The sequence below is a fragment of the Aedes albopictus genome, chromosome 3 (assembly GCF_035046485.1).
Source record: "Aedes albopictus strain Foshan chromosome 3, AalbF5, whole genome shotgun sequence".
Classification (NCBI taxonomy): domain Eukaryota; kingdom Metazoa; phylum Arthropoda; class Insecta; order Diptera; family Culicidae; genus Aedes; species Aedes albopictus.
In genome coordinates, this window is record NC_085138.1 from 294,153,043 (window position 1) to 294,180,592 (window position 27,550).

General features: G+C 37.9%; 2 protein-coding genes across 2 annotated transcripts in view; one reads left to right on the forward strand and one right to left on the reverse strand.

Annotated features, from left to right (window-relative positions):
* The window catches only part of LOC109412924 (uncharacterized), an 80,489-nt gene that overhangs the window by 29,572 nt on the left and 23,367 nt on the right, over positions 1-27,550 (reverse strand). The window contains exons 2-4 of the mRNA XM_029857130.2: positions 11,418-11,806; positions 4,886-5,057; positions 4,593-4,704 (exon numbers count right to left, since the gene is read on the reverse strand). Coding sequence (XP_029712990.1) covers positions 4,593-4,704; positions 4,886-5,057; positions 11,418-11,806 — 673 coding nt within the window. The remainder of the gene's footprint in view (positions 1-4,592; positions 4,705-4,885; positions 5,058-11,417; positions 11,807-27,550) is intronic.
* On the forward strand, positions 5,510-11,081 carry LOC134292268 (uncharacterized). The gene is made up of 3 exons (XM_062861331.1): positions 5,510-5,961; positions 6,126-7,357; positions 10,302-11,081. Exons 2-3 carry the CDS (start codon positions 6,466-6,468, stop codon positions 10,346-10,348), a joined length of 939 nt encoding a protein of 312 aa, XP_062717315.1. The 5' UTR covers positions 5,510-5,961; positions 6,126-6,465; the 3' UTR covers positions 10,349-11,081.

The following is a 27,550-nucleotide window of genomic DNA, read 5'->3' on the forward strand; positions in this document are numbered from 1 at the left end:
TCACATGATGGTGAACCTCCCACAAAAAATCATTGAGTTGCATTCCTTGATCGTCTCCTGCATACCGAATTTTCCAGCTAGAAACTGGTAGCTTTTTTACAAAATACGTTGGACTCGCTGCGAGTCTGGGATCCGAGAATGACCTGGTTTCCGGATAATCCGGGGCCCCGAGTGCGTTTTCATGTGTGATTGGATTCTGCCCCCGCGAACGGATTCTATCTGAGTCTCTAGCGACTGGCCTTTGTGGCCAATTACTAGGCATGAACGGATTTCTCCGTTCATTAGCTGCATTGGCTACGGACTCTGTATTCTGAACAAATGGATTTTTCTTTATTCTGAGTTTATCCCGAGTCTCAATGAACTCCCTGATCTGAGGCTCCTGAATGAATGTGGGAGCTACGCGAGGTTTTGCCTGAGATTGTTTTGGCACCGTCCCTGTTTTTACTACCCGTTCATCAATGTTCTGTTCTAGGAATGGATTCGTTTCGTTGTTGCCGGCTCCCGACGGATTCGATTCGCGACGATCAGTAAACTGTTTGTGTTGTAACCGGAATTCCGTTCTCAACTCTTGAAGCCTTTTAATCGCATTCTCGATATCTACGTCTGTTATTTCCGTTTCCTCATCTTCGCGAGCGTGTTTTCTCTGTCCGGAATTGGATAGAGGCGAATTTACCGGCCTTCGCTTCTGTCCTATCAAATCTTCCTGAAATGTCGATTGTGCCAATTTCCCTGCTGGTGAAAATGATACATCCTCCTCCGCATCATTTTCTCCACCCGATGCCTGTGAATCGAGTATGTTTGACATTAGAACCGAATACTGGTTCACCAGTGCCGAAATTCGTGCGTTCTCGGCGGGCGTTATCATCGTCGTATTGTTCAAATTAATTAGCCTGTACCCGAGATGTATTAACCTGAACGCGAGAGGTTCGGGCATGCTACGATTTGTCCGAATATTGTGCGAGTGTTCGTTCAATTTTGCCTCGCACATCTCAATTTCATCCCCGACATTGCTTTTCAAATACCGAACCCGAAAGATTTCGTTTTGCCTCTCCGCTAATAACGCTTTCATTAAAGTTCTGCGCTTTTTCGACGACGACATACTGTCAATGTTTTCTATTGATCTAATCACAAGTTCATATTCTAATTCATCTGATTCTAAATACTCCGCGACCATGGTCCAGTAGATACGTTTAAATTGTTCAATATCCATCTTAAGTATCAGAAAAAAGTAATAATCAAAAGAAAATAGAAAGAAAATCCAAGATAATTCCGTATAGCTAAGAAACTCAAGATCAAAACAAACCTAAAAATCCACCACCTTGATAATTTTTAATACTAATACACTAAGCCTACTATGTACACAGTTACACAGTTACATCAGAGAGAATGGTTTCTCTCTCCTCTTGTGAAAATAAGCAAGATAGTTAGTATGATAGTATTCAAAATCGTTCCGCACTCAGACTTACAAACTTTCAAATTTTATCCATCTTTCCCAATCAATGAGAAGATCATCCGATCCAGAACAATACTATGGTTTTCAAGGTCGGATATTATAAAGAGCTATTGTTAATAAACCACGTTGGATCGCCAATTGTTACCGGATATTCTGTTGCCCTTGAAATTCTAAAAGGATATTATAATTTAGTACTCACCGGCGGCTCTTCCTATGCTGTGGGTCGTACCTGAAATAAAGCCCTTCCTTCTCTAACTGACTGATAACTGTTCGATTACCTTTTTAAGCAATTATCGTTTTATTATCGTCCCCCTTTTTCCCCCCTCACATCAAGTAATTCTTCGTGCACATGCTGTCCATTGGGGCCACCCGCGTCACTGGAGCGTTTCACTACGAGGCCTCGCTACCTTCGATCTCGCTGCACCGAACCCATTCTTCCAAACACTCGTCAAGGTCTCCGTACGGCAATCCGCGAGGGGACTCGCGGCAGTCCAGCAAACCGTCACAGTTCACCAACATACATTAGACAGTGCGATATTGGTTCGCGTTATATCACCATTGGTCATTGCACGTGCCTACCAGTGTAGGTTGTCATAATCCTCCCGTGTACACTGTTCCGCCGTGCCCACCCCGAGACAGTTTGGAACCCCGCACTACGTCAGTAATCACCCCCTACAATGGCCGGTTGTTCCGCCGGGCCCACCCCGAGACACTTTGGAACAACGCTCGATTGTTCCCGAAACTTTTGGCCTTCACACTGACCGTCTACTTGGGCACCTGGCTACCGACTACACTTCTGATTCCCGGTGGTTACAGGTCGAACCGGCTGTCTTACGACGGTCTTTGTGCGGGAATAGTACTTATCAACGGGGTTGCTACTAAGCACGCGGTCGAAGGGAATCACTTGTTCTTAGCACTGGGTTTTATATTCTTTTTGGAATTCTATTTCCCGGCGCGCGAGTATTGGACGTGTTGCTCGCTTGAAAGTACACACGGGACTGTCTGGGTTCGGCTGCCGTGTTTGGTGCAGACTCCAGAGATATCTTTTCTCTGTGATCCTCTCCATCTGATGATCTCTGCTCGGGAACCTTAAGCTAGGGAGTGTGTGCAGTGGAGTATTGGTTTTTGCTGCTACCACAAGCGTGGCTCTGGGTGAGTGTGTGTCACCCTTTCGGGGACCACTCATTCTACCGCAATGCATTGGGTCTTTGCCTCTTTTCGGTTTTTTTAGTTTTGTTGTATTAAACCAATACTCTACTGTACACAATCCTCTGTATTAGTTCCCTTGGTCACGTCAAACACTTGAAAGTGGACCGTGCGACCATTCAGTGATATGATACCAGTATCAGCGCTCAACAAGCTTGACAATTGTTTGGGAAAACATGGCCAAATGTAAGCATAAATCTTATGTTTTCGATTTTTTTGTGGGTGACTATATGTCAAATAACTTTTTCGAAGATAGCAGTGTGATCCGACGCCCATTGAAAAAAATATACCCTAGCATAAGTAAGGCAAAGATATACTGGCTCGTTGTGCGCTCTCTTCGACCTAATCGATTTCGCTCAAATTTTGAGCGTAGTTTCGAGGAGTCCAAAACAACTGATTCAGGATCATTTTTTGAATTTTATGTTTTTTTCAAATAAGTTGGACCATCCTATAAATAGGAAAAATATAGAAGTGTAGGGATGTTTAAGAACAAAAATCAGAAAAATCAACCGCCGAAATTCAAAAAAAAAATGTGAATAAAACAGAAACGCTGACCAAAACATGTTCAGATCGAATTTAGATGACAACATGTGATATTGTTCAATATAAAAAAATGGGTATTATCAAATATTGTCAATTATCAATATATTGTTCATGCATGCTTAAAATTTAATTAAGTTTAATTCACTGGTATCGAAGTTATATCTCCGAAACCAATGAATTAAATTTAATTAAATTTTAAGCATTCATATATAACAGTTTGAAAATTAGATGTCTAAAAATAATGTTTTACGAGAACGGTTCTAGCTTCGCGAAAGATTGGCCAATCGAGCACAAATAAGCACATAGGGTCTTGTACCATTTGGGCAGGTGTACCTATTTGGGTACTTGCCGCTATAACTAAGTCAATTTCAAACCGATTGATTTGAGTTTTTGTATAGAGTTAGATACTATACGTGCCTAACTCTTTATAAAAATACAAATCAATCTGTTTGAAATTTACTTAATTATAGCGGCAAGTGCCCAAAATAGGTACACCTGCCCAAATGGTACAAGACCCTATAATAAGCTGAAAAACAGTCAAAACTTGAGAATTTTCGATGCACTCTATGAAAAGTTACAGCTTGTTGAACTTTTTTATATGAGAGAAAAAAAAGTTGCCTATCCCAAACATTTTGGTCATGCCCTGTACTGCCCCCACTCGCATAACAGTCCCATTTGTAAAAAAAAGGAATTGAGAAAACCATCGGTTTTCGGGAAGCGGTTTCCATATAAAACTTTGAAAAATCGCCAAATTTGAAAAATATTTCGATTATCTTGAAACTTTCACAGATTGATTTGCACATGAATATATAAATGTAAAAAATATTACAATCACTACAAAGTTGTTCAGTTGTGTGTTACGTGACACAAAAATCCATGATGGGACTGTTATGCGGGTACTTTTGATATGGGACGCTCATGACTTGTTATTTTTTTCACACATTGACATAAAAATTCGTAATTTTTATTATTGTATTTGGAAGTACATCGAAAATGATGACTATTCATAAAGTTAACTCTAAATTGATGAAAAGTCAAATGGGACTGTTATGCGAGTGGGGGCAGTGTATCTCTAGCGTTCTCTATAAATTACGCAAAAGGTGGATCGTTTTTAAGGACAAGGTATTTGGAGTGCATTGCTCAAAATTTCTAGAGCACCGTTTTTAGAACCGTTAAAAGGATTTGGATTAAAATGCATCACGCTGTTGACAACCACTGAACAATTAGCGTGATGCATTTTCATCCAAATCCGTTCAACGGTTCTAAAAAACGGTGCTCTAGAAATTTTGAGCTATGTACTCCGAATACCTTGTCCTTAACTACAACTGACTATTCTGAACTGAAATCATTAAAAAAAAACATAAAACTCTTTATCACCCAGCTCACTTACACAAGTACCAGGTTTGGCTCAGGATATATCATAAAAACGCTACACTTTATCAGGAGCATGTTTTTTTTTTCGGCATCGTTTTCGTAATGCAGGAGCAGCCTCTTTTCTGGTACTGATAGTAAACACCGCCGACACCGAGCATCGTCCGATCAGCGCCAGCAAGAATAAAATCAACAGAGAAAGACAAACACACTTGAAGCTCGAAATAATCTATACCATCAATCTTGCATCAACAAATGCAATAGGCGCTGTTGGGCGCACGTTTTTACCAAATCGAATGTACATATACTTACCGACGATTTGAAAGCGAGCTGCCTTGCGATCGAACGATTCGTACGTTTGCACGGAGCACATGTACTCTCCACTGTGGTTCAGCTTCGGATGCTGTATCACCAAAGCCCGGTACTTGTAGTTGGCCAGGTCCGACATCGAGTAATTGGTCCTCAGTTCACTTTTGAATTGGTTCTGGTGGATGCATAAGGTGAAGGAAATAGTGGGGCAAATTTAAATATGGTGGAATTTATATTTTGCTGAGAATAAATAAATCAAATAAATTCCTAGAGGAGTTTCTAGAAAATATTCTGGAAGAATTCATAACTGGTTTTGAAGGAATCCGCAAGTGAGTTCAGTAAAAATGCCGGCCACGTCATTATAGTCATCGAGGAAGGAAATGAATAATAGTAAGAACGCCGTTATTATGGACACCGAATCTGCGTATCTCCACAAATGTCTTAGGAAGGAATTTGATTAGTAGGTTAGGCTAAGTACATTGTTGATTCTAAATTTTGATGCCTGGGAGCGGTTTGTTGACTCACCCCTCGTCCGATTTCATACTAGACGGAGCTGTCAAGCAGTGGCCCAGCTGTCAAAAGGTGCCAAAGTATAATTTGAATGTCAAATAGACTAGAAGAGGCTCTTTAAACCATCATAAAACCCAAATAAAAGTGTAAGATTTCCATTCGATGTTTTGAACTTTCGATGTTCATGGCTTGAACCCCCTTCGATAATTGAATGTAAACAATACGAAGAAGAAAAGATACAGTGTAGCACAGTTATGTGGTGCTTAAAAGCAACAGCAATAAACAGGTTCGCTCTCTTTTGCTTGACAACCATCTAGACATCAAGACGTGTTATTTTTTATTAAAAGAAGAAACTTTCAGTGTCGACGAGGTGAAATAAGTTAGTCTCGGTTTTAGAAGTGAGCTGTGAGCGGGTTGAAAAGACGGTGACGGTGAAATTCGGCTGGTTGTGTTGCGCTGTGTGCTGTTGGAGAAACGCCTACGGAGGTGGAAAGCCCAAGCGGAGCAGAAGTGATCCCGTTCAAGGTCAGCAGGGCTGGTAGCAACCTGATTCAATAGTATTTTTTTTGGTGAGTGAATTTTATTTGGAAGAGGTGATTTTTTTAAGTTGAATTTGAATACCTAGTTTAGAATTGAAATATTGAATTGTTTGAAAGAAGCCATTGTTTGATTGAACTTGTATTGAATTGAATTAGTAATTTGGTGTATTGTGTCTCTTTGTGAACGTAAATAGCCGGTCGATTGTGACGCCATCGCCGAGTGTTCAGCGCTATTGAAGCGACACGTATCCCAGCGGCTGTGAAAATCAGGAGTGTGTGCCGTGCTACCGGTGCGATAGTGTACTAGCCACGTAGAAGCGATAACCAGGGATCGCTGGTTCCCCGCCGGTGCATTACTTGAGCTCGAGCACAACCGGTGCTGCAGGAATAAACTTGGGCGGATTACATCGGACAGCGAAGCGAATCAGGAACCTGAAAACGTAGTCTCGTAGCAACTGATAAGGTAGGATTTTTTTTCTATTTAGACCTTTTTGCATTGTGTTCTTTTGTTGAGATAGTTTCATTGTAACAGAGATGGCGCTGATTGGATCGGTTGAGCCCTATGTCCCCAATACGTCCTTTTCCAATTATGTGGAGCATTTTGAGTACTTTTTTTCGGCGAACAATTTGGCAGAAGATAAGAAGAAGGATTTGTTCATGAATTTGTGCGGTATGACGGTTTTTAACGAATTGAAATTACTCTATCCTGCAACCGATTTAAAAACATTGAGCTACGCGGATATAACGAAAAAACTGAAAGAGCGCTTCGACAGGGTAGAATCGGAAGTAGTGTTGCGATATAAGTTTCGATGTCGAATGCAAAGCCCAACGGAGTCTGGTGAAAATTATATTTTAGCGGTTAAATTGCTTGCTGAGCAGTGTGATTTTGGGGAGTTTCGCGATTCTGCAATCCGAGACCAATTGATTTATGGCATTTACGACAAAGATTTACAGCGACAGCTTTTGAATGAGGACAATTTACTGCTTAAAACGGCGGAGAAGCTTATTAAAAACCGTGACCTGGTATCTGCTAGAGCAATGGCGATTAATCCTGATAATGTGAATTCCGTTAGGTTCAGATTAGGCCGCCGCGATACTAGGTATGAGAGGCGGTTTGACGCGTATAATAGAAGTGATAGGTCGCGAAGCAGGAATAGAGATCGTTACGCCAGGAATGAGGAAAGGACTTACCATGGACGTTCAGATGTGGCACGAAGATTTCCTGGTAAAGGAAGATATGCTAATTTTACGTGTTTCTTTTGTAACCAAAAAGGACATGTACAGAAAAACTGTTATCGCTTCAAAAATAGCCAAAAGACCACGGTGAATTTCGTCAAGGAGTCGGATCAGGATACGGATTCGGAAAACGTTCACGATTATTTCAAGCGATTAAGGGTTGAATACGATACTGAAAACGAGTCAGCAGGTGATTACCCATGTTTGATGATCAAATCAATTAACCGTATAAGTGAACCTTGTCTCCTGGAAGCAATTATTGAAGGAAGGATTGTTAAAATGGAGGTGGATAGTGGCTCAGCCGTTACAGTGATTGGTAAAACAGAATTTTCAAAAATGTTTGGAAATTTTCCTATCAAAGCTAGCCAGCGCAAGTTGGTTGTGGTAAATGGATCCTCTTTGGAAATTTTAGGAGTCGCCTTTGTGCAAGTATCACTTAACAAGAAAATGGCGCACATGGAACTTGTAGTCTTGAACACCATACATAACTTCATTCCTTTATTTGGAAGGGATTGGTTGGACACCTTTTGTGAAGGCTGGAGGCAGAAATTGTGTAATGTTTTCTCCATAAATAACATATTGTCTAATAATGGGTCAAAGATAAAGGAAGTTCAAATGAAATACAGCCATCTTTTTGACGGAGACATTTCTTCTCCTATTACCGGCTTTGAAACGGACTTGGTGCTTCGCGAAGATAAGCCAGTATTTAAAAAAGCTTATGATGTGCCTTATAGGCTAAGGGAGAAAGTGTCGACTCTTTTAAATGATATGCAGAAAAGCGGAATCATTACGCCAGTTAAAACTAGTCTTTGGGCTTCACCTGTGGTGGTGATTGTAAAGAAAGATGAAAGTTTAAGGCTGGTAATAGACTGTAAGGTCTCCATAAATAAAGTGTCACTTACCCTTTGCCGACGGCACAAGATTTATTTGCGTCATTGTCTGGGTGTAATTTTTTTTGTTCTTTAGATTTGTCCAATGCTTATACACAACTAAATCTCTCAGAGAAATCAAGATCATTTGTAGTGATAAACACGATAAAAGGATTGTTCACATATAATAGGCTTCCTCAGGGGGCTTCTTCTAGCGCCGCCATCTTCCAGCAGGTCATGGATACTATATTGAAGGATTTGGATTACGTGTATTGTTATTTGGACGACGTCCTAATTGCTGGAAGAACTATTGAAGAATGCCACAGTAGACTAATTGAAGTATTGGATCGGTTATCAAAAGCAAATATAAAGGTGAATTTTACTAAATGTAAATTTTTTGTTAGTAGTTTACCATATTTGGGTCATATTATTTCAGACAAAGGGCTCTTACCAAACCCTGATAAAGTGGCAACAATTCAGAAAGCTGAAGTTCCCAAAAATGTTACACAACTGAAAGCCTTTCTTGGATTGATTAATTATTACGGAAAATTTTTAAGAAATCTTTCTTCAACTTTAAACCCTCTTTACAGGTTACTAAAAAAAGATGTAAAATTCGTGTGGGACAAAACTTGTGACAAAGCTTTCGTTAGCTGTAAAGATCAGCTACTGAAAGCAGATTTTTTAGTTTTATATGACCCAAAGCTGCCGATTGTTGTATGTGCAGATGCTTCATCTTACGGTCTTGGAGGGGTCATATCTCACTTGATTGATGGTATAGAAAAACCCATTTGTTTTGCTTCTTTCTCACTTAATTCAGCTCAAAAAACCTACCCAATCTTACATCTTGAGGCTTTGGCGACAGTATCAACCATAAAAAAATTCCACAAGTTTTTGTATGGCCAAAAATTTACGGTCTTCACTGATCACAAACCTCTTTTGGGGATTTTAGGAAAATCCGGGCGAAATGCTATATTTGTTACCAGGTTGCAACGGTACGTTATGGATCTATCTATTTATGATTTTGAAATCCTTTATAGGCCTTCGGAAAAGATGTGCAATGCTGATTTCTGCTCGAGATTCCCATTGAATCTGGAAGTTCCCAAACAGTATGAGATCCAGGGTGTGAATAGTTTAAATTTTTCACAAGAGTTGCCAGTGGAGTTTTCAGTAATCGCCAAAGAAACGAAAACTGATTCATTTTTACAAGAAATTATTTCTTACGTTAATAATGGTTGGCCTGATCGAATTGATGCAAGTTTCAAAGATATTTACTCACAAAACCATGACCTAGAATTGGTAGATGGATGCCTACTGTTTCAGGAGAGAGTCGTAATCCCTAGGACATTGCAGCATCAAATACTTAAGTTGCTTCATTCAAACCACGTAGGGCTGATCAAAATGAAACAACTGGCAAGACGAAGCGTATATTGGTTCGGTATAAATAAAGACCTTGAAGAGTATTTTGACTCCTGCATAGTGTGTAAAAAAATGGCGGTGGTGCCTGGACAAGGTGTTACTTCGAAGTGGATCCCTACATCTCGGCCATTCAGCAGGGTCCATGCAGACTTTTTCTTTTTTGAGCGTCATACATTCTTGTTGATCATTGATAGCTTTTCTAAATGGCTTGAAGTCATTTGGATGAAACATGGCACAGAAGCTGAGAAAGTAACAAGGCAATTTTCCTCCTTTTTCGCCACTTTTGGCTTACCGGACGTAATAGTTACTGATAATGGCCCACCATTCAATTCCCAGTATTTTGTTTCATTTTTAGAAAGACAGGGAATTTGTGTAATGAAAAGTCCTCCGTACCACCCACAAAGTAATGGGCAAGCCGAAAGATTAGTTAGAGTTACCAAGGATATCTTGAAAAAGTTTCTGTTAGATCAGAATATGAAACAACTTGATATTTTTGACAGATTAAATTTCTTTTTGTTTAATTACCGAAACACATGTTTAGCTGATGGAGATTTTCCATCTGAAAGAGTTTTTAAGTTTAAGCCAAAGACCGCTTTAGACTTAGCAAACCCAAAGAAATCATTCAAGAAACAATTAGTCCAACCTAGTCAAGAGCGGAATGTGGAAAATACAGTTTCCGGACAAAGGAGCAGACGGAATTTGGACATACAGCCTGGTAGTGCGGTCGATGATCCATTTTCATATTTGGTGACAGGGGACAAGGTTTATTACAGAAATAATAAAATAACAAGTACTGAAAGATGGTTAGAGGCAATATTTATTAAAAAGATATCAACAAATATATTCCAGATATCGTTGGGGAGCCATCTGATCTCGGCTCACAAGGGGCAGATTAGATTGGCCGGCCAGGAAGGACGTCGGCGTAAGGTCGTGCTTCGGAGGATGGAGACGGATGGTAGGCGCGGCACGAAAAGGCAACGAACGAATTCTGATGATGAGCCACCCTGTTTAGGGCTTTCACCACCGCCGGCCCGAGATGAAGTACATCCTCGAGCACTACGTTTGGACCGACCGCCCGAAAAGCGAAGAGCTGCCCCAGGAATGGCTAGAAGCGAAGATGAACTCAGGCGATCATCTCGCATTCGGAAGAAGAACAGTGATGAAATATTTATGTATTACTAGTGGAAGTGTGATTTCGAACAATACGATTTTGGTAATATTTAATGAAGTACAATTAACCGATAACAGTGAATTCAGAGCTAGATTAGTAAGGAGAACTCGTTAACATGTTCAAATTAAGACTAACCAGTAGTTTAATTTAAAATTCAACGATTTTCGAAATTGTTACTAAAAGGGGAAGATATTGTAAGATTTCCATTCGATGTTTTGAACTTTCGATGTTCATGGCTTGAACCCCCTTCGATAATTGAATGTAAACAATACGAAGAAGAAAAGATACAGTGTGGCACAGTTATGTGGTGCTTAAAAGCAACAGCAATAAACAGGTTCGCTCTCTTTTGCTTGACAACCATCTAGACATCAAGACGTGTTATTTTTTATTAAAAGAAGAAACTTTCAAAAAGATGTCAGGTTTTATGACAGTTCTCAATACCTGTACAAAGGTACAAAGTCAAAATGTAACTTGGGTGATATAAAAAAATTCTTTGAAGTTGATTTCAGAATCGAAATTGAATTCTGAAAATCTAAAAAATTCATCTTATGGCTCAGAAAAAGCTACTCGTTCGTATAAAATTTAAAAATCCAGATTTCAAAACAAAAAATATATCAATTCTAAGTCATTATTGAACCAGGTTTTTTGAGGGACCAATAAATTCATGGAGAAATTCTTGAAAAAAATGTTAGATTTTCATGGTTAATTGTGTTTTCCGGCATGGTACAGTTATTCGCAGATCAGCAGAACTCAGGCAACTCCAACGTTCCACATACCTAACTTCAATCACTTACCATTCCAACGGGATTCCGCGCCGGTATCCATTGGTAAATTAACTTTTTGTTAAAGTACCATTTCAGCACAAAACCACACTCGTTAGCCTTGATCTCATACTGGCAGTCCATTATCAGCGGTTTAATCTCGTGGGAACTTTTCCCATCATTACTATTACCACTACTACTACTGATGTTGCTCGCGGCAACGGCGGCGGCGGCGGCAGTGAAGTTCGTATCAGGAATTGTGGGTGTCGCTGCTGGACTACTACTGCTACTCTCATCAGGCTCGGATTCAATATGAACCAACGGATGCCGATGTCCTGCAGAGAAAGCTGTGATAAACTCCTCCCGTTCGAGGATGTACGTTCGCGGCACGTCTAGGTTGGTGATGTGAACGGAAGTGTAGACTGCGAAAAGATAGATAAGAATAAAAGAAAGCATATTTAATTAAGACAACCGCCAAAAAAATGAACAATTGGTTTGAGTGGATTATTGTAGGGTAAGGTAAGTAACATGCCGCCATTGTTCAAACTTTTTTCGATTTCGTTCCGATAAACGGTATTATTTTTAGGGTACTCAAAGTTTTAACAGTAATCAAACAATATTATACTCAACATGGGGTCAACAACCAGGTGTCCCCATTTATTCCTTGATTTCTTTAGTAAAGCAAGTGAACATAGGGAAATCAAATAAAAGTTCATTAGTCCAATCCAACGCACGTTAGGCAGAATGGGTTAAATAAAAAGAAAATCGCGTTAAGTACTGTTCCTTTGAATTCCACTAAGAATTTGCATCTTTTGACAGATACGTATTTCGACCTCAACTGTAAGGTCGTCTTCAGTGTCTTGTACTTGACTCGACTCAAGTACAAGACACTGAAGACGACCTTACAGTTGAGGTCGAAATACGTATCTGTCAAAGGATGCAAATTCTTAGTGGAATTCAAAGGAACAGCACTTAACGCGATTTTCTTTTTATTTACAGATATTCCCCTAACAAGCTCAGGTTAATCATCATCAGAATGGGTTGTTAGGCTGAAGCAGACCGAATGGGACTTTGGGTCGACATTCTGATTTCCTTCATAAATAATGATAATTTTTTTTTTTCGAACTCCTAGAATATTATATTTTTATAGGTTTGATCACTGTATGACTTTATCATAATTAGCTTTTGTTACTACTCGATATATTAGTACACGGGTTCCCAACCAGTGGTCTGCCCCCTGGGAGCCGTGAAGTCAGTCCAGGGGGGCGTAGGGTTACAAAAAAAAGTTATTTTTTTATTCCATTTTGTGCAAATTTTACCAAATTTTCATTCTGTAATTTTGTTTTTAGTTTTTTTTTCTATATCGGTAATCAATAACACGTGAAATGAGAGATGAGTACAAACCAGTGATTCCGAGAGTTGGCGGTAATCGGGTCGAATGGGTGGCAAAAATACTACAAGGTGATTTTTTCAGTAGTTTCAAGAAACATGTCCAGATGTTTATTCATTCATATAGATTACATTCCCTAATATTACTGGTTTTTTTTTTTCTTCAGGATTTAAAAAATGCTTGTTCAAAACATTTCAGAAATTTACATAATTATACAGAATTTCAAAGTTGTTACATGTATGGAAACAATTTTTGTAAGTGTTTCTGGAGACTAAAAACATTAAATCTAGTGAGAAATTTTGAATTGATTTGGTTTCAGAATATTTTTAGTAAATATTTAAGATTTTTGGGCTAGTTCATCTCGGGTCAATATTTAAGAATTATTTTTACTGAAATTGTAAAATAAGGAGTTTTTTTCTGACTTGATAAGAAAATGTTGTTTTATATTCATAGGGGGATTTTTTCAGAACAAATCAATGGTGGTATTGGTTAGAATACTCGATTTTTGGTACAATTCACCATCCTAACGAATTTTCAATGTATAACGCTTTCAGAAAAGAAAAAAAAAAAGGCTACGCCGCTGTTTTTTAGCTACGACTGCAATTGAATGTACAAGGCATCATTGTTTACAAAATGTGATATCAAATAAAAAAAAAGTATCATTTATCGTCGAATATCCATCCCACATTAAATTTCTGGCTACATCACTATACTTAAATAACTCGGTTTTGATTTATTTTATTCAGATTTTTTTTTCTAAAAATGTTTTGATAATCCATAAAGGGAGTCGTCGCCTCAAAAAGGTTGGGAACCCCTGTAATAGTAGTTCAGCTCCAGAAGCACGGTGTCCTTCATTTGGGAAATTTGTGCCAGTGTCCTTGCCGTCGCCCTTCCTACTTTAATTCAATTTCAATTATACATATCAATAATTTATTTATCTAATCAACAGGCTCTATATAAGCCCCAATGATTCTAACATAACAAAGTAACATTTTTTTATCTAGATGGTCCCGTAGAAGTCTATGAACTCCACCTCCACCCCATACGCTTCATTTGTAAATGGGAGGCTTACAAGACAGTTTATCAATTTGATATTTTATTTCTCATCGTCCTCCAGTCTGGTTCACTCCTTAACCCTAAAAGGGATACCTGGGGTCCATTGGACCCCAAGCGCCTTTCAGCGCTCGTTTTTGATGGAACACACTCAGCGAGGTGACGAAACTAAGGCCATGAAGGTATCCCTTTTAGGGTTAATATCTACTCAATGCTCCCGCGTATGGTCAGTAGTGTGCGGTAGTTCGGCAGCAGCAAAGTTTCGCGCGCTCGCTTTGCTAGATTTTTGCGATTTTTTTTTTCTCCTCTCTGCGGGGCTCCGACCACGGGACGAGTGTGCGCGCGCCGTGGTTGAGTCGGTTCCGAATTTTTCGCTTCCCTTCGGCGCTAGTTTCCAATACACTTTTAGTTGATAATAAATATTTTCTTTCATTTTTTGCATTTACACAAAAGAGTAAAAAATGTTAGTTCGGGTTCGCCGGTCGAGAAAAAATCCGGGCGCCGACAAATCAGTCGCGTTCAGTGTATTTCTGTGTGGAATAGACTAAAGGTTTCTGCTCCCTAGTGGAGTGGAGACGCGCGATAAAATTTTCTTTTTGGCTAGTTCTTGCGTCGAAAAGTGGTCGGTTGTTAACGGCGGTTTGTGTATATTGATCCATTGTCAAATCATATCACCAACCTTAGGTGACTCCCGGACTGACAATGTACCTTACCCTACTAACAAAAAATTCCTTCCTGAGACACACGTGGAGATGCAGCGATTCGCGGTCTTTTTAACAACGTTTGTCTTACTAACATTCCCTTCCATCCTCGATGACCGTAAGGACGTGGCCGGCGCCGTTATTGACCTTATTAAAGTTGAGAGCTCTCGACCTGTGTACATTGAGAATAGTAAGCTAGTCCCAAGCCCTATTCATTGGTTCCTTGTGCAATTTCGATTGCTCTGGTCAATCACGGAGTAGCAACTACGAATTGTGCGGTCATCTATGCTCATGCTCATGCTCAATATCTACTCAATGCTCCCGCGTAAGTCATGTGCTTTTAAAATTGGATACATTTGTGATTGAATCTTAATTCATTGGTCTCTCCTTTTATTTCGTCCGGCAGCGTGTTGAAAATTCTAAATCCTTTGAAAAACAATGAATTCTGTGTTCCTGTCATCGTCAAATTCGGTAAGCGAAAGTCATTGGCTCTTCTCGTCTCGTATTTATGAAACGTCTGATCCATATTGTATGTTTTCAGTCAAATATGTTGGTGTCAATCCGTGCTTAATTTTACTGGCATCCATTGCAGCATATCTCTCATCAGTCTACTTGGCGTCATCCTACCACACCCTAATATCAATCGCATTGTCCGGTTTTGCACAGTTTGCATTCTCGTCATCTGCCGTTTTGTAGCCAGGAACAGTATGGAAGCACAATATTCGAAGTGTGAAGCTACTAATGTCTTGACAAGACAGTCTTGAACAACATAACCTTGTTGTCAAATGATAAAAACTTGTTGATTTTACACAACATTCCATATTTTGAAGCAGCTTTTCTTATTATGTAGTCAATATGCTCATTGAAATTTAGTTTCACGTCAACCATCACTCCAAGATATTTTACAACATTAACTTGCTCAACAACTTCGCCGTCGATTGATAAGGTGTCAACATGTCCAGTTCTTGTTTTGTTTGTAATTAACATATACTTTGTTTTCTTGACATTTAATTTCAGTTTCTTTATCTTCAGCCACTCCGTCAGTTTGATCAATTCAAGCTTCATTACTGAATACGCTTCTGCAATGCTGTCAGCAACAATGAACAATACTGTATCATCAGCAAACAAATTTATATTACCAAACGTCACAACATCCTTAATATCATTAATATACAAAATGAAAAGTATTGGTCCTAGCACGCTACCTTGTGGAACCCCTAAGTCAACGTATTTATAGTCAGATTCTTGTCCTCGATAGATAGTAGCTTGTGTCCTCATTGTTAAATAACTTTTGAACCAGTCAATAACCTTACCACTAATTCCTATATTATGTAGAGTACTAAATAACTTATTTCTGTCTATGGTTTCGAATGCCTTTTTCAAATCTAAGAATATGGCTAAAACTACTTTTCTATCTTCTAAAGCATTTTTCCACTTGAAAAGCAACGAGTTTAATGCAGTTTCGCAAGAATGATGTTTTCTAAAACCAGACTGTTCTCGCAACAGAATGTCATGATTGTTGAAAAAAGACATTAACTCCTCCTTGACTATGAGCTCAATGACTTTTTCATGTAATGGTAACATGTTTATTGGTCTTCTATCTTCAGGTTTTTTGTGAATTTGGCACTTTCGGTATTGGCACCACTGAAGACTTCTTCCAGCTTGATGAAAATTCTCCTTTACTCAGGGACATATTGATCAAAGCGAGAAATTCGTGTTTAATTGCTTCGAATGCATCAATCATTACTGTCTTATCAACGTTATTGATTCCTCCGCATTGCTTCAAGTTATATACGGTTTTTTTTTTCAAACGGGTCATATCAACTGGCTCGAATACTGACCATCTGCTATTTGAACTTGAACTTTCTGTATTCTCGGCATCATTCAAATTAGACTCTGGTATGCTGTTGTGAATCTGCTTAACGCTGTCAATGAAATAGTCATTCTACTTATCAGCTTTTGCTTTGTCATCAAGATCATCGTCAATATTGGAAAATCGAACTCCTATGTCAGTATTTTTAGCTGGATTCATCAATCTCTTCAAGGATTTCCACAGCTTTTTTGAGCTGTTACTACACGCTCTCAGCTCTTGTTGAACAGCCGACTTTTTAGCATCCCGAATGGCATAAACACAGCTATTTCTTTTTATCTGGTAATCGTTCCAATCTGATTGATTTCGCGTTGCTCTAAATTTCAAATGAGCTTCATCCCGGAGTATCTTCAAAGACTTTAAAGGACTTGTGTACCATGGGGCTGTGTCTGTAACAACAATCTCTTTCTCTTCAACCATACTATTCACAGTAGACTATATTGCTTCTGATAGCTTTTCCGCTGAACGAGACCTTGAATACTTTTTCCAACATTTTATTTTTATCCTATGCGGTATTACTTCCTTTGTCGAATTTTCCATTACGAGTCCTATAGTTGCATGGTCAGATATTTTATCAAGTGGCAATTCAATTACACTCAATTTATCGCTTTTACTAAAAACTAAGTCAATCATTGTGATTCTCTACGGTTCTTTCAGGAACTCCTCTTGGATTTTTTTTTCTGAAACTCCTGCAGGAATAAATCCAATACTTTATCCAGGAGCTGTTTAGAGATACCCTTAGGAATTCATCTTGGGATTGCTTCCACAATTTCTCCTGGAGTTTCTTAATGAACTCCTCCAGGGATTCCTTCAGTAACTGCTAGAGCGATTCCTTCAGTAACTGCTAGAGATGTTCCTCCAAGAGTTTCTCTACGTACTCTTTAAATGATTTCATCAGGATTTCTTCGATAATTTCAGCGATTTCTTCAATACTTCCTCCTGTGATTTTTTTTTTTCAGAAACGACTCTTGAAATTTCTTCTGGAATTGCTCCTTGGATATCTTCAGGAATTCTTCCTGACATTGCTCCAGTAATTCTTCAAGGAAATCCTCTAGGAATTCCTCTAGGGATTCCTCATGGAATTTTTGCAATGATTCCTCCAGGAATTTCTCTAGAGATTTGTCAAGGAATTTCTCTAGAGATTCCATCTGGAATTCCAACAGGCATGTACTCAGGAATTTCTCCAGGGGTTCCTCCAGGCATTCCTCTAGGAATTTCTACAGGGATTCATCCTGGGATTCCTCCACGAATACCTTCAGAAATCCCTCCAGGAATTGATCCAGGAATTCATTTAGAAACATTCCCACGAATTCCTCTCGGAATTTATCCAGGAGTTATTCCAGGTATTCCTTCAGGCATTCCTCCAGGAGTTTCTGTAGGAGTTCTTCCTGAAGCTCCTCCAGAATTTCATTCAGAATTCAACCAGAATTCCATCAAGAATTTCTCCAGGAATTACCCAAAGTAGTTCTTCAGGAATTCCTCCTGGAATTTCTCGAGAAATTGATTCAGAAATTCCCCGGAGAATTTCTTCGGAATTTCTTACAGTAAGTCTTCCAGGAATTTCTCCAGGCAATCCTCCAGGGATTCATTCAGAAATTCTTTCTGGAATTTCCTCAGGGTTTCCTCCAGGAATATATCCAAGGATTTCTCAAGAAATTCCACCAGGAAATCTTCCATGAATTTTCTTCTGAATTGTTGATTCCTAATGTAACCGTAAATCATTATCAATGGAGTATTTTGAGAAAATTTATGGAAGGTTTTCTAGATGAATGTTTTCAAAAATTTCTGGAGGAATCTCTATAAAAAACCAAAATCAGAAGGAATTCATAGATGAATTACTAGAACAATCTATGCAAGATTGTTTGAAAGAAATTTTTGAAGTGTTTTTTAAAGGAATCCATGCAAAGTTATCCGTGCAAGACTATCTTAGAAGTTCTTGAAAAAATTTTTGGAGAACATTCTAAAGTCTAAGGGAATCCTTAGATGGTTTAATGAAAGCAAATCTACGAGGAGTTTCCAAAGGAAACTTCTTTAAGAGTCCCTGGGTTTTTTTTTTCAGGAACTCTAGAAAGATTTTTAATGAATCCAGCAAAGCTTCATGAAAGAATTACACTAGTTTACAAAATAAAACGAAAGTCGTGAACTTTTGCCAACAACCAAAATTTTTGAAGCACAATTCAGCGCTGATTTCAAAACCGTGCTTCAAACAATTTTAAGTAGAACAGTTTTTGAGTTTTAGCTCAATATCGAGTTTTACAACTTTTTAAAATATGGAATTTACTAAAATCCAAATGTCCGTTTTGTTCAAGCAATTTTAAATCTTTTTCCATAAATTAGAAGCTGAATATAATACCATTCGATCATCTGAATGCAGACTTTGCGTCAAATTGATGAAATTGAAGATATTGTCAAATTTTAGGGACGATCTCCTTAACCCTAAAAGGGATACCTTCATGGCCTCAGTTTCGTCACCTCGCTGAGTGTGTTCCATCAAAGACGAGCTATGAAAGGCGCCTGGGACCCCAGGTATCCCTTTTAGGGTTAAATTTAAGCAAAATTTCAAGAATTATATGAAGAATTGCATTTTTTTTTTCAATAAGAAAAAAACAATTTAAAAAAATTTTCTCGACGTTTATATGACATATCCTATGTAGGCGAGTTACAGTAAAAAATTCAACTCAATCGGAGCATTGATACGAAGAATGAGATGTGTGAAGTGAGCGACTTTGCTTAAAAATAGAACAAAAATCGATTTCAAATCATCAACCTTGTATGGAAAGTCGAGAAAAAAATCCGCTTTGCTGTAATTTTTTTCCTTCGCGTTTTTGAACTCAGGACATGATTCTACACCAAAAATGATCATCAGCTTACCGAGTTTAAAAATGCTGTAAACTGGTATTATCTAAAAATCTGTGTAATCCTTGAGAATTTTGTAAAAAAATCTGGATATATTTCTGAGCAAATTATTAGTCGAATTTGTAATAAAAACCATGGTAGATCTTCTAAAATAATCCCTTCAAAAATTGTAAAGAAATCCTTAGGGCAGTCATCTCTGCAGAAAATTCCCGAATATATCTCACAATTTAAAAAGAGTCCTTGGAGGAATTTACAAAGAAATCCCAGGAAGATTTCCTGACAAAAATTCAGATTCTCAAAAAATATCCCTGGAACAATTTTCAAAGCAAACCTCGGAGAAGGTTTTGAAATATATCCTTGGGAGATCGTTTGAAAGAACGCTTTTAGAGGAATTTCCGAAGGATTTATGAAAAAAATCTAGAAAAGCCCTGAAAAAATGGGGTAAATCTCTAAAATATTTTCTAAATAAATCCCTGGAGCAATTTCTGTAGAAACTCATACACAACTTTCTTACACAACTCTTTGTGACACTTCTGGAAAAATTCGAGGTTGCTGTCAAGTGCTTACGACTCTCAAGAAGGAACCCCTTGAGAAATTTCAGAAAATATCCCAGGAAGAATTTCTAAAGCAATTCGTAAAAGAGATTTTTTTAAGCAATTCGTATAGGAATTCCAGGGTAAATTCTCGTAGACATTTTTAAACCAATCCCTGAATGAAAACCTTATTTTTTTACATTTGTTTTGACATTTATACCAATAAAGTTATTGTGTATGCCCAATAAAAAACTTGCTTTGATTTTAAGTAAAATTCAATTTTATCCACATTTTAAAAATTGAAATGTCCACTAAATCGAGGTATACTTGTCGTTCGAATACTAATTGTTTCTTGTGTTATATGAGAAATTACAGCATCATTCTTCGCTTCATACCAGAGAACGCTCGACAGTTATTCAAATTTAATGTCAGCCTAATCTAACATACTTCCCGCGATATCGAAACAGCAAAGCCCATCCTTCATCGCTTGCCAATTTATATCACCGAGTCTAGTCTTCCTCTGATCCTCTAGCTAGAGGTCTAGGTACATATAATGGAAACAACCAACAAAGTGGTGAGAAGTTATATTTATCCTAGCTTTTCTATACGAGCCGAGCCGCCTTCACGACCAACAAAGTCTCGGTCGCGAAACTGAGCAAACGAGCGAGAACGCTAATGAGGTTTAATATTTTATTGCATTATTTATCTAGATTGATCCTTCTGTTAGTCGTCCGTAGTTGTACGTTCGACTCATGTTGTGTTCCATCCCAGCAGCATAGATTGTTTTCTTAGCGTCTAACCGTGGTATATGGGGGCATAGCGCTCTATTCTTAACTGTGTGGATTGAGTCTCCATCACCAAGTGCTGAACATAGGGTAAGAATGAATAAACCATGGCGACGAAACTTGAGCACCTAAGTGTCTTTAGCAAAACCATGGTACAAATTCACAAGGGGAAGCAGGCTCAGAATTATTAGGGAATATCAAATGATTAGATGATATATTGGTTCATGTAGTTTATAAAGAGCTCATTTCCAAATTGCTTTGCATTAGAATTTCAATGTTGTGGAACATGCATTGGAAATTTGGAGTATAGTTGAGGTTTTTATTTTTGGTAACAGTATCTTATATGTAATAACAGAATATGAAATGCGTTGTATAACTCATTTTGGTATTATAATAGCCATATTTTCCCAACTGGTTCATTATGCAACTGAAATGAGTTGCATAATGAAAAATAGTTTCATAATGAATGAATTATGCAACTCAAATGAGTTGTATAATGAAAAAAAAAATCATTGCATAAAATTTTGTATGAAACGCTTTGCAAAACTCGATTTTTTCAGCACTCTTTCGTATTTATCCAACTCGGCAGGCCTCGTCGGATAAATGTAAGAGTCGTGCTGAAAAAATCAGCTTTTTGCAACTCGTCACACAAATATTTTTTAATTTTCAATGAAAAGAAAACACCCTATGCTTAAATTTTGTCTGGAATCCCTGATTTTCGCAGCTAACACAATAGAACCGTCTGGACGGAAATTAAATTTAACTCTCATCATTAATTCAAACATGCGAAAGTTCTCTCATCACACCCCAGTGAGCGAGTCCGATGGAATCCGGCTCCTGTAACATCTTCACTACAGATGATGCCGGCAACGACAACATCGCGACCGACCCGACCTCGCTTTTGCGAAATAGAAGGGATTTTTACACATTTACTTTTTGACCCGTTTTACAGCCAACCAAGTAAATATGGTCGATCTTCGGTCTTAGCTGAATAGTCTGGTCTTCTCGTGACCGACCACACCGCGAGCTTTCGAGGAAGAATTTTCTGTTTCCCCGGCCTCGCCTTCCGGAACGAGTGTTTCGCGGTCAATTGATTTAAGATTGACTTTGGGGAGGGATTCATGCTGTTTATAGCCTCTGCCTGCACAGCTCCTCAGGTCCGCTTGCGAGTCATGAAAAGCTATTAAATGCAACCACAATTCGGGGTTTTGATGGGAAAATCTCTTTCTGACCTTTTGTTGGCTAGTAACTGCGTTAGGTTGGAAGATTTGACCGGCTTACTGATATTGGCCCTTTCGTACTAGACTGTTTCAGAAATTCATCATGTTTATTGAATAGAAAGTTTTTTTGAGAAATTATATCTTGGTTGGTGCTTTCTGGCTAAAGTCCGGATATTACTCAAAATGTTTGAAAATGAATCTACAGCGTGACCCATAAAAAAATGCGACATTCCATTTTTTGCGGTATTTGTTGATTTTTAATGAAATAATCCTAATGAATTAAACTTTTTTGGATTAGGATACAATAAGGAGGTCATTGTCATATAGGATCTCTAAATATTTTGTCAAAATATTCATTGATTACGTGTATGGGATACCTTATAATTGTTAACAATTTCTAAATAAAATAAAGCTTTCCTTCAATTTTCAGAGCAAAATGATCTAAGATAGAAACTTTTAAACACATGGAAACCATGGAGAAATATGTACTCTTTAATACGCCCATGTTTGAAAAATATTTTAAAAATAATTTCAAATGTTTAGGAAACAAAAACTAAAAAAAGGGCTACATATTAAAAACCGTGTTTAACATAAATTAATAAAAAACTTAACACTGTTTGAACATTTTTTAAAACAATCAAACAAATCGATGAAGGCATATAAACCTACCTTTATGATAGGTACAAATACTAAGTGCTTAAAAACAATTTCATGCTTAAAACATAATATTTTCTAAAAATTATCATTTGTCAAATAATTCAATTTTCAGAAAATGTCTCTTAATTTATAAGTTACGACGAACCAACGAACTCCTGAAGACCTTATCCAGCCATGAAAGTACTATTTTGAAAACAAAATGTGATTGAATGTGATTGAAAGCAATTGAAGGAAAATTATATCCTTAAAAACAGCCTCTGGCGCGTGGACCATTACGACATCCATATGTTCAACGTTATATTTCCAAAGGTATGTGCATCAAATCAGTCTACGTTACTTTGCCATTATCAGATTAGTGGCTCTACTATACTATCCAATAGATACATGCAAGGTTAATCAGTTCAAAGTAGGGGAACGATGACTTTTAAAACTGTCGCATTTTTTATGGGTTATACTGTACGTAGTGATCAGAGTCGAATGCCGCATTGCGGCAAAGTCTCATAAAAAAAAACCTACGTAGTTTATGGACAACACCAAATGTGCATTAAAAGCATGAAATAAAAAATGTTCAGTGCATATTCATTCTTATTATTAATGGGCACATTCGGTCCATCCCAGGTACACTAATGGTTCCGTTCATACCTAACAGGGAGAGACAAAATGATCGGAGCAGGCCAAATTTGCATTTTCTTAAAAATGTTCAACTAGCTGTAACTTTTCGAAAAAGCACCAAACATTCTCAAATTTTCACTGAAAGTTAACCAACTACGTGTGTATCAGTGGTCAAAATTTGAAAAATATCAGGCTATTATAAAATTTTTAGAAAAAGGTATTATTTTCGATAGCAACCTTAGAGCTGTCATATCTCCGGTGTCAATGAACCGAATGCGATGCAATTTGGAATATTAATTACTTAGATAATGAGCTTTAAAAACATTTGACTCAACTTAAAATTACTAACAAGAGAAAAATTTATTGCGATTTCATTTATTTTATGATTTTTTAGTTAAGTCAATAAGAGGAAATTTATATGAGCTATAATTAGCATCTTGAATTTTGAAACGATGTTGAAGTTTTGAATAATTTGATGATTTATTAGAAAAACATCTAATCGTTATAATTTTCTTCCGTGGTAAGAATTTTAAGTTAAGTCGAACGTTTTTCGAAGCTCATTATATAAGTCATGAATAGTCAAAATTTCATTGCATTCGGTCTATTGAATTCGGAAATATAGCAGCTCAAAGTTAGCTATCGACTAATTATACCTTTTTCTAGACTTTTCTTTATATTTTTGTGCAGAATAGCCCAAACTTTGACCACCGATACACAAGTAGTTGATCAACTTACAGTGAATTTTTGAGAATATTTGATGCACTGAAAAGTTACAGCTAGTTGAACATTTTTTGGAAAATGCAAATTTTGCCTGTCCCGATCATTTTGTCTATCCGAAAAAACATGATTTTTCATATACCTGTAGGTGAATTCTGGTACCCTTTTTCTTCGAAGAGAAGACAATTTTCTTGCTGGTGAGAAATGGCAGAAAATTTCTTCTCTTCGAAGAAACTTTGCGCTGGAATTCGGCCGCCACTGGTTAGATTATTAAAATAAACAGTTTATAAAATAAAAAATCCCAAAGGATTTTCATCATAACTTCTCCCGGTATACAGAATTTCCACCAGTGGTGTCATCGAGGTTACTTCACATTGCTCAATGAATAACAAGCTCTTGAGAACAGAACAAAAATGTTTTTCTCCGAGTATGCGCGCCATTGCAAATATAAGAAAAATGACCTGTGTATTTTTTTTTTTTTCATTTTTTGCGATTGCATACATGAAAGAAAGCAGTTCTACTGAATATTAAAAAAAAAACCGGCCTACGTGAAAATCGTCCGAAATTTCATCAGAAAATACTTGCAGACTTTGTAGGAAATTATGCCAGGAATATCTTTGGAGATTTGTCTGAGAATTCCTTCAGCAATTTTTCCAAGAACTTCTTAAGAAAATTTATAGTTGGCTTCAGAACTGTCTCCTAAGTTTTCTAGAAATTAGGATCTAGGACCATTTGGGCAAAGGCACCTATTTTGGCCACTTGGTGATATAAAGGTGCCATTAAACTGTTTGTCATCATGACAAATATTTGTCGTGAAGTCCGACATTTATCCAAGGTTGCTATGATTCACGTAGTGTTGATCATTTGTTGGTCTTGGTTGACCAAATATTTTACTAATGGGCTAACGGGACCTCAGTCAAACCAAATGACAAGATTTTTTGTACAGATACTGTGCGTATCTAACCGTATACCAAACATCTAGTCAATTGGTTCACAATAGACTGAGTTATATCAGCATGTGCCTTAAATAGGGCCCCTGCCCAAATGGACCCTGACCCTACTCCCTGAATGAATTTAAGAACTCTGGATTTCTCTAGATTTTTATTCTGTAATTTCCTCCAGAATTTCCCCTAGAAAAACTTTCATGAGTTTACAGTCAGTTTTTTAAAGCGCGGGATACGTATCGCGTAAAAAAAACTCAGTTCAAATTTCAAAAAAACGCGTAAAAAAATCTCACCATTTCTCGACGAATCATGCAAAAATAAGACGATGAAATTTTTTTTTTAATGGAGTTTTCATTTACGCGGCCGCGTAAATCAAAACCGCGTAAAAAAGACCTGACTGAACTCAGAAATTCCTCCATAGATTCTTTCAGAAATCCGTACGAAAATTCTTTCAAGAAATTATCTATCAACTCCTACGGAAATGCTCTCAGCGATTCCTTCAGGCTTTGAAAGTTAACAACTGAATTAAAATAAATTTAGCTTCAGGAAATCAAAAGCTCAGAATAGCTCCAGAAATTCCTCCAAGGATTTGTCTTAGAAAATCTTCCACCGACTTCTTCAGAAATAATTCCAAAGTTCCTGTCGGAAATTCTTTCTGGGATTTCTTTAGAAATTTTCCTGTAGATTTCTTCAAATATTTTGTATAAGATTCCTCCATATTTTTTTCCAAGGGGTTTTTCATGAAATTTTTTATGCTTAGCTTAGCTTAGCTTAGCTTAGACTGACTGCACATATCTATGGTTGCTACTCCGTGATTGACTCGAACCAATGACAGTTGCACAATGAATCAACTGAATAATTGACTGGGAGTGGTCAACATTCTCACTGTGCACGCTTCAGAGGCTCTCTTTAACAGTACAATAACGGCGCCGGCCACGTCCTTGCAGTCAGGTTGGAAGAGTGAAGGAATGTTAATAGCTACCTTTGTTATGTGAAAGTTGGCGTTTACCGCACGTCTCCACCAAAAGCTGCAGGAAGGAGTGATTGTTAGTAGGGCAGGTATCGTTGGGTCAGGATTCACTTCGATAAGTAATATGACCTTTTGGAGTTGCAGTATGCCGTGCAAACTGCAGTGATGTTGTTCGCTTCACGCGGAAAGCAAACAACCAACCACCCTCGTCAGGTGATTGCTCAATATTGACTACAAATGAAGCAACAAAGTGCTATTGTTCGCATCACGCGGAAAGCAAACAATCGACCACCCACGTCAGGTGATCGTTTAATATTTACTATTAAAGACGCGACAACACATACAAACTTAAGCGCTATTGCTCACTCCGCGCGGCAAGTAAACAATCAGCCACCCGCGTCAGGTGGACACTCAAGATTTACAACAAACAAACATGCAATCTGATGCGCTATTGCTCGCTTCACGCGGAAAGCAAACAATTGACCACCCACGTAAGGTGATCGCTCAATATTTATTCATAAAAATACTTGCAACAAATATACATGGACAGATACATAGAAAAATAGTATGTCGTTAAACGCACAAAAGAAATGAAATGCAATAAAAAGAAGAGATAGTTTGTAAAATGCCATCTCGAACAGTGACAAAATGGAACAAAAATCCAAGTCGACACTCATGGTGACGAACTATACAAAGTCAATGAAAAAATATTTGAAAAGAGGATAATATAAATATATGGTATAAAATTGTATTAATATAATAATTGATGTAGAATCCATAGAAAGAGAATAACAAGGAACAAACTCACCGGATAATCGCCTGCCATCAATCGAACCAAAAATGCGAAACGAAAAAAAAACTAAATCGGAGCACCGAAGGCAACGCGCGCGCGAATCCGGCCTCCAGTTGCCGAGCCGTCGCTACACACACTGACTGAAGCCGGGTCTTCTTCCTCTGCCATCAATCGGATCAAGAAGCGCAAAAAGCAAATGGAAAAAAACTAAATCGGGGTACCGAAGGCAACGCGCGCGCAAATCTGGCCTCCAGCTGCCGAGCCGTCACTACACACACTGACTGAAGCCGGGTCTTCTTCCTCTGCCATCAATCGGATCAAAAAGCGCAAAAAGTAAATGGAAAAAAACTAAATCGGAGCACCGAAGGCAACGCGCGCGCAAATCTGGCCTCCAGCTGCCGAGCCGTCACTACACACACTCAGGGTTTTTCATGAAATTTTTTATGGATGCTATACAAAATTGTTCCATGGAAGTCTTCAGAAAGTACTCCAGGAATTCAGTCATAAAATCTTTGTACCAAGGTTTCTTTCAGAAATACTTCTAAGGGTTTTTAAAGATTTTTTTGCAGATATTAGCTCAAGGAATCCTTTATAAATTTCTCCAAGAATTCTTTTGGGCTGATTTTCACGCGTTCCTTCTGAAACGCGTGAAAATACGTGAATTTTTTTTCTAAGAGCTCTCAAAGAAGCTCCTTCAATATTTTCTACAGATATGCCTGCAGAAAACTTCAAGAAATCATGCTGAGATTTGTTCAGGAATTGCTCAGGATTCCAATGAAGGTTTTCGTAAGAGTGAGTCCAAGAATATCTTTTGGGTTTCATTTACAAAATCTTGTAGGAATTCCTCCAGAGATTCCTACTGGAGTTCATTTAGAGATTCCTTCAGGTTTCCTCTAGATATTCTTCCAAATTTTCCCTCAGATTTTTTCCGGCATTTTCTTTAAGGGTAACTTTAAGGATTTTCTCCTCAGACTTCTTAAGGAATTTATTCAGAAGTAATTCCCTAGAGCTTTTTTTAGGAATATCTCAAGAATTTTCACAAAGGATCTTTATAGAAGCTTCTCT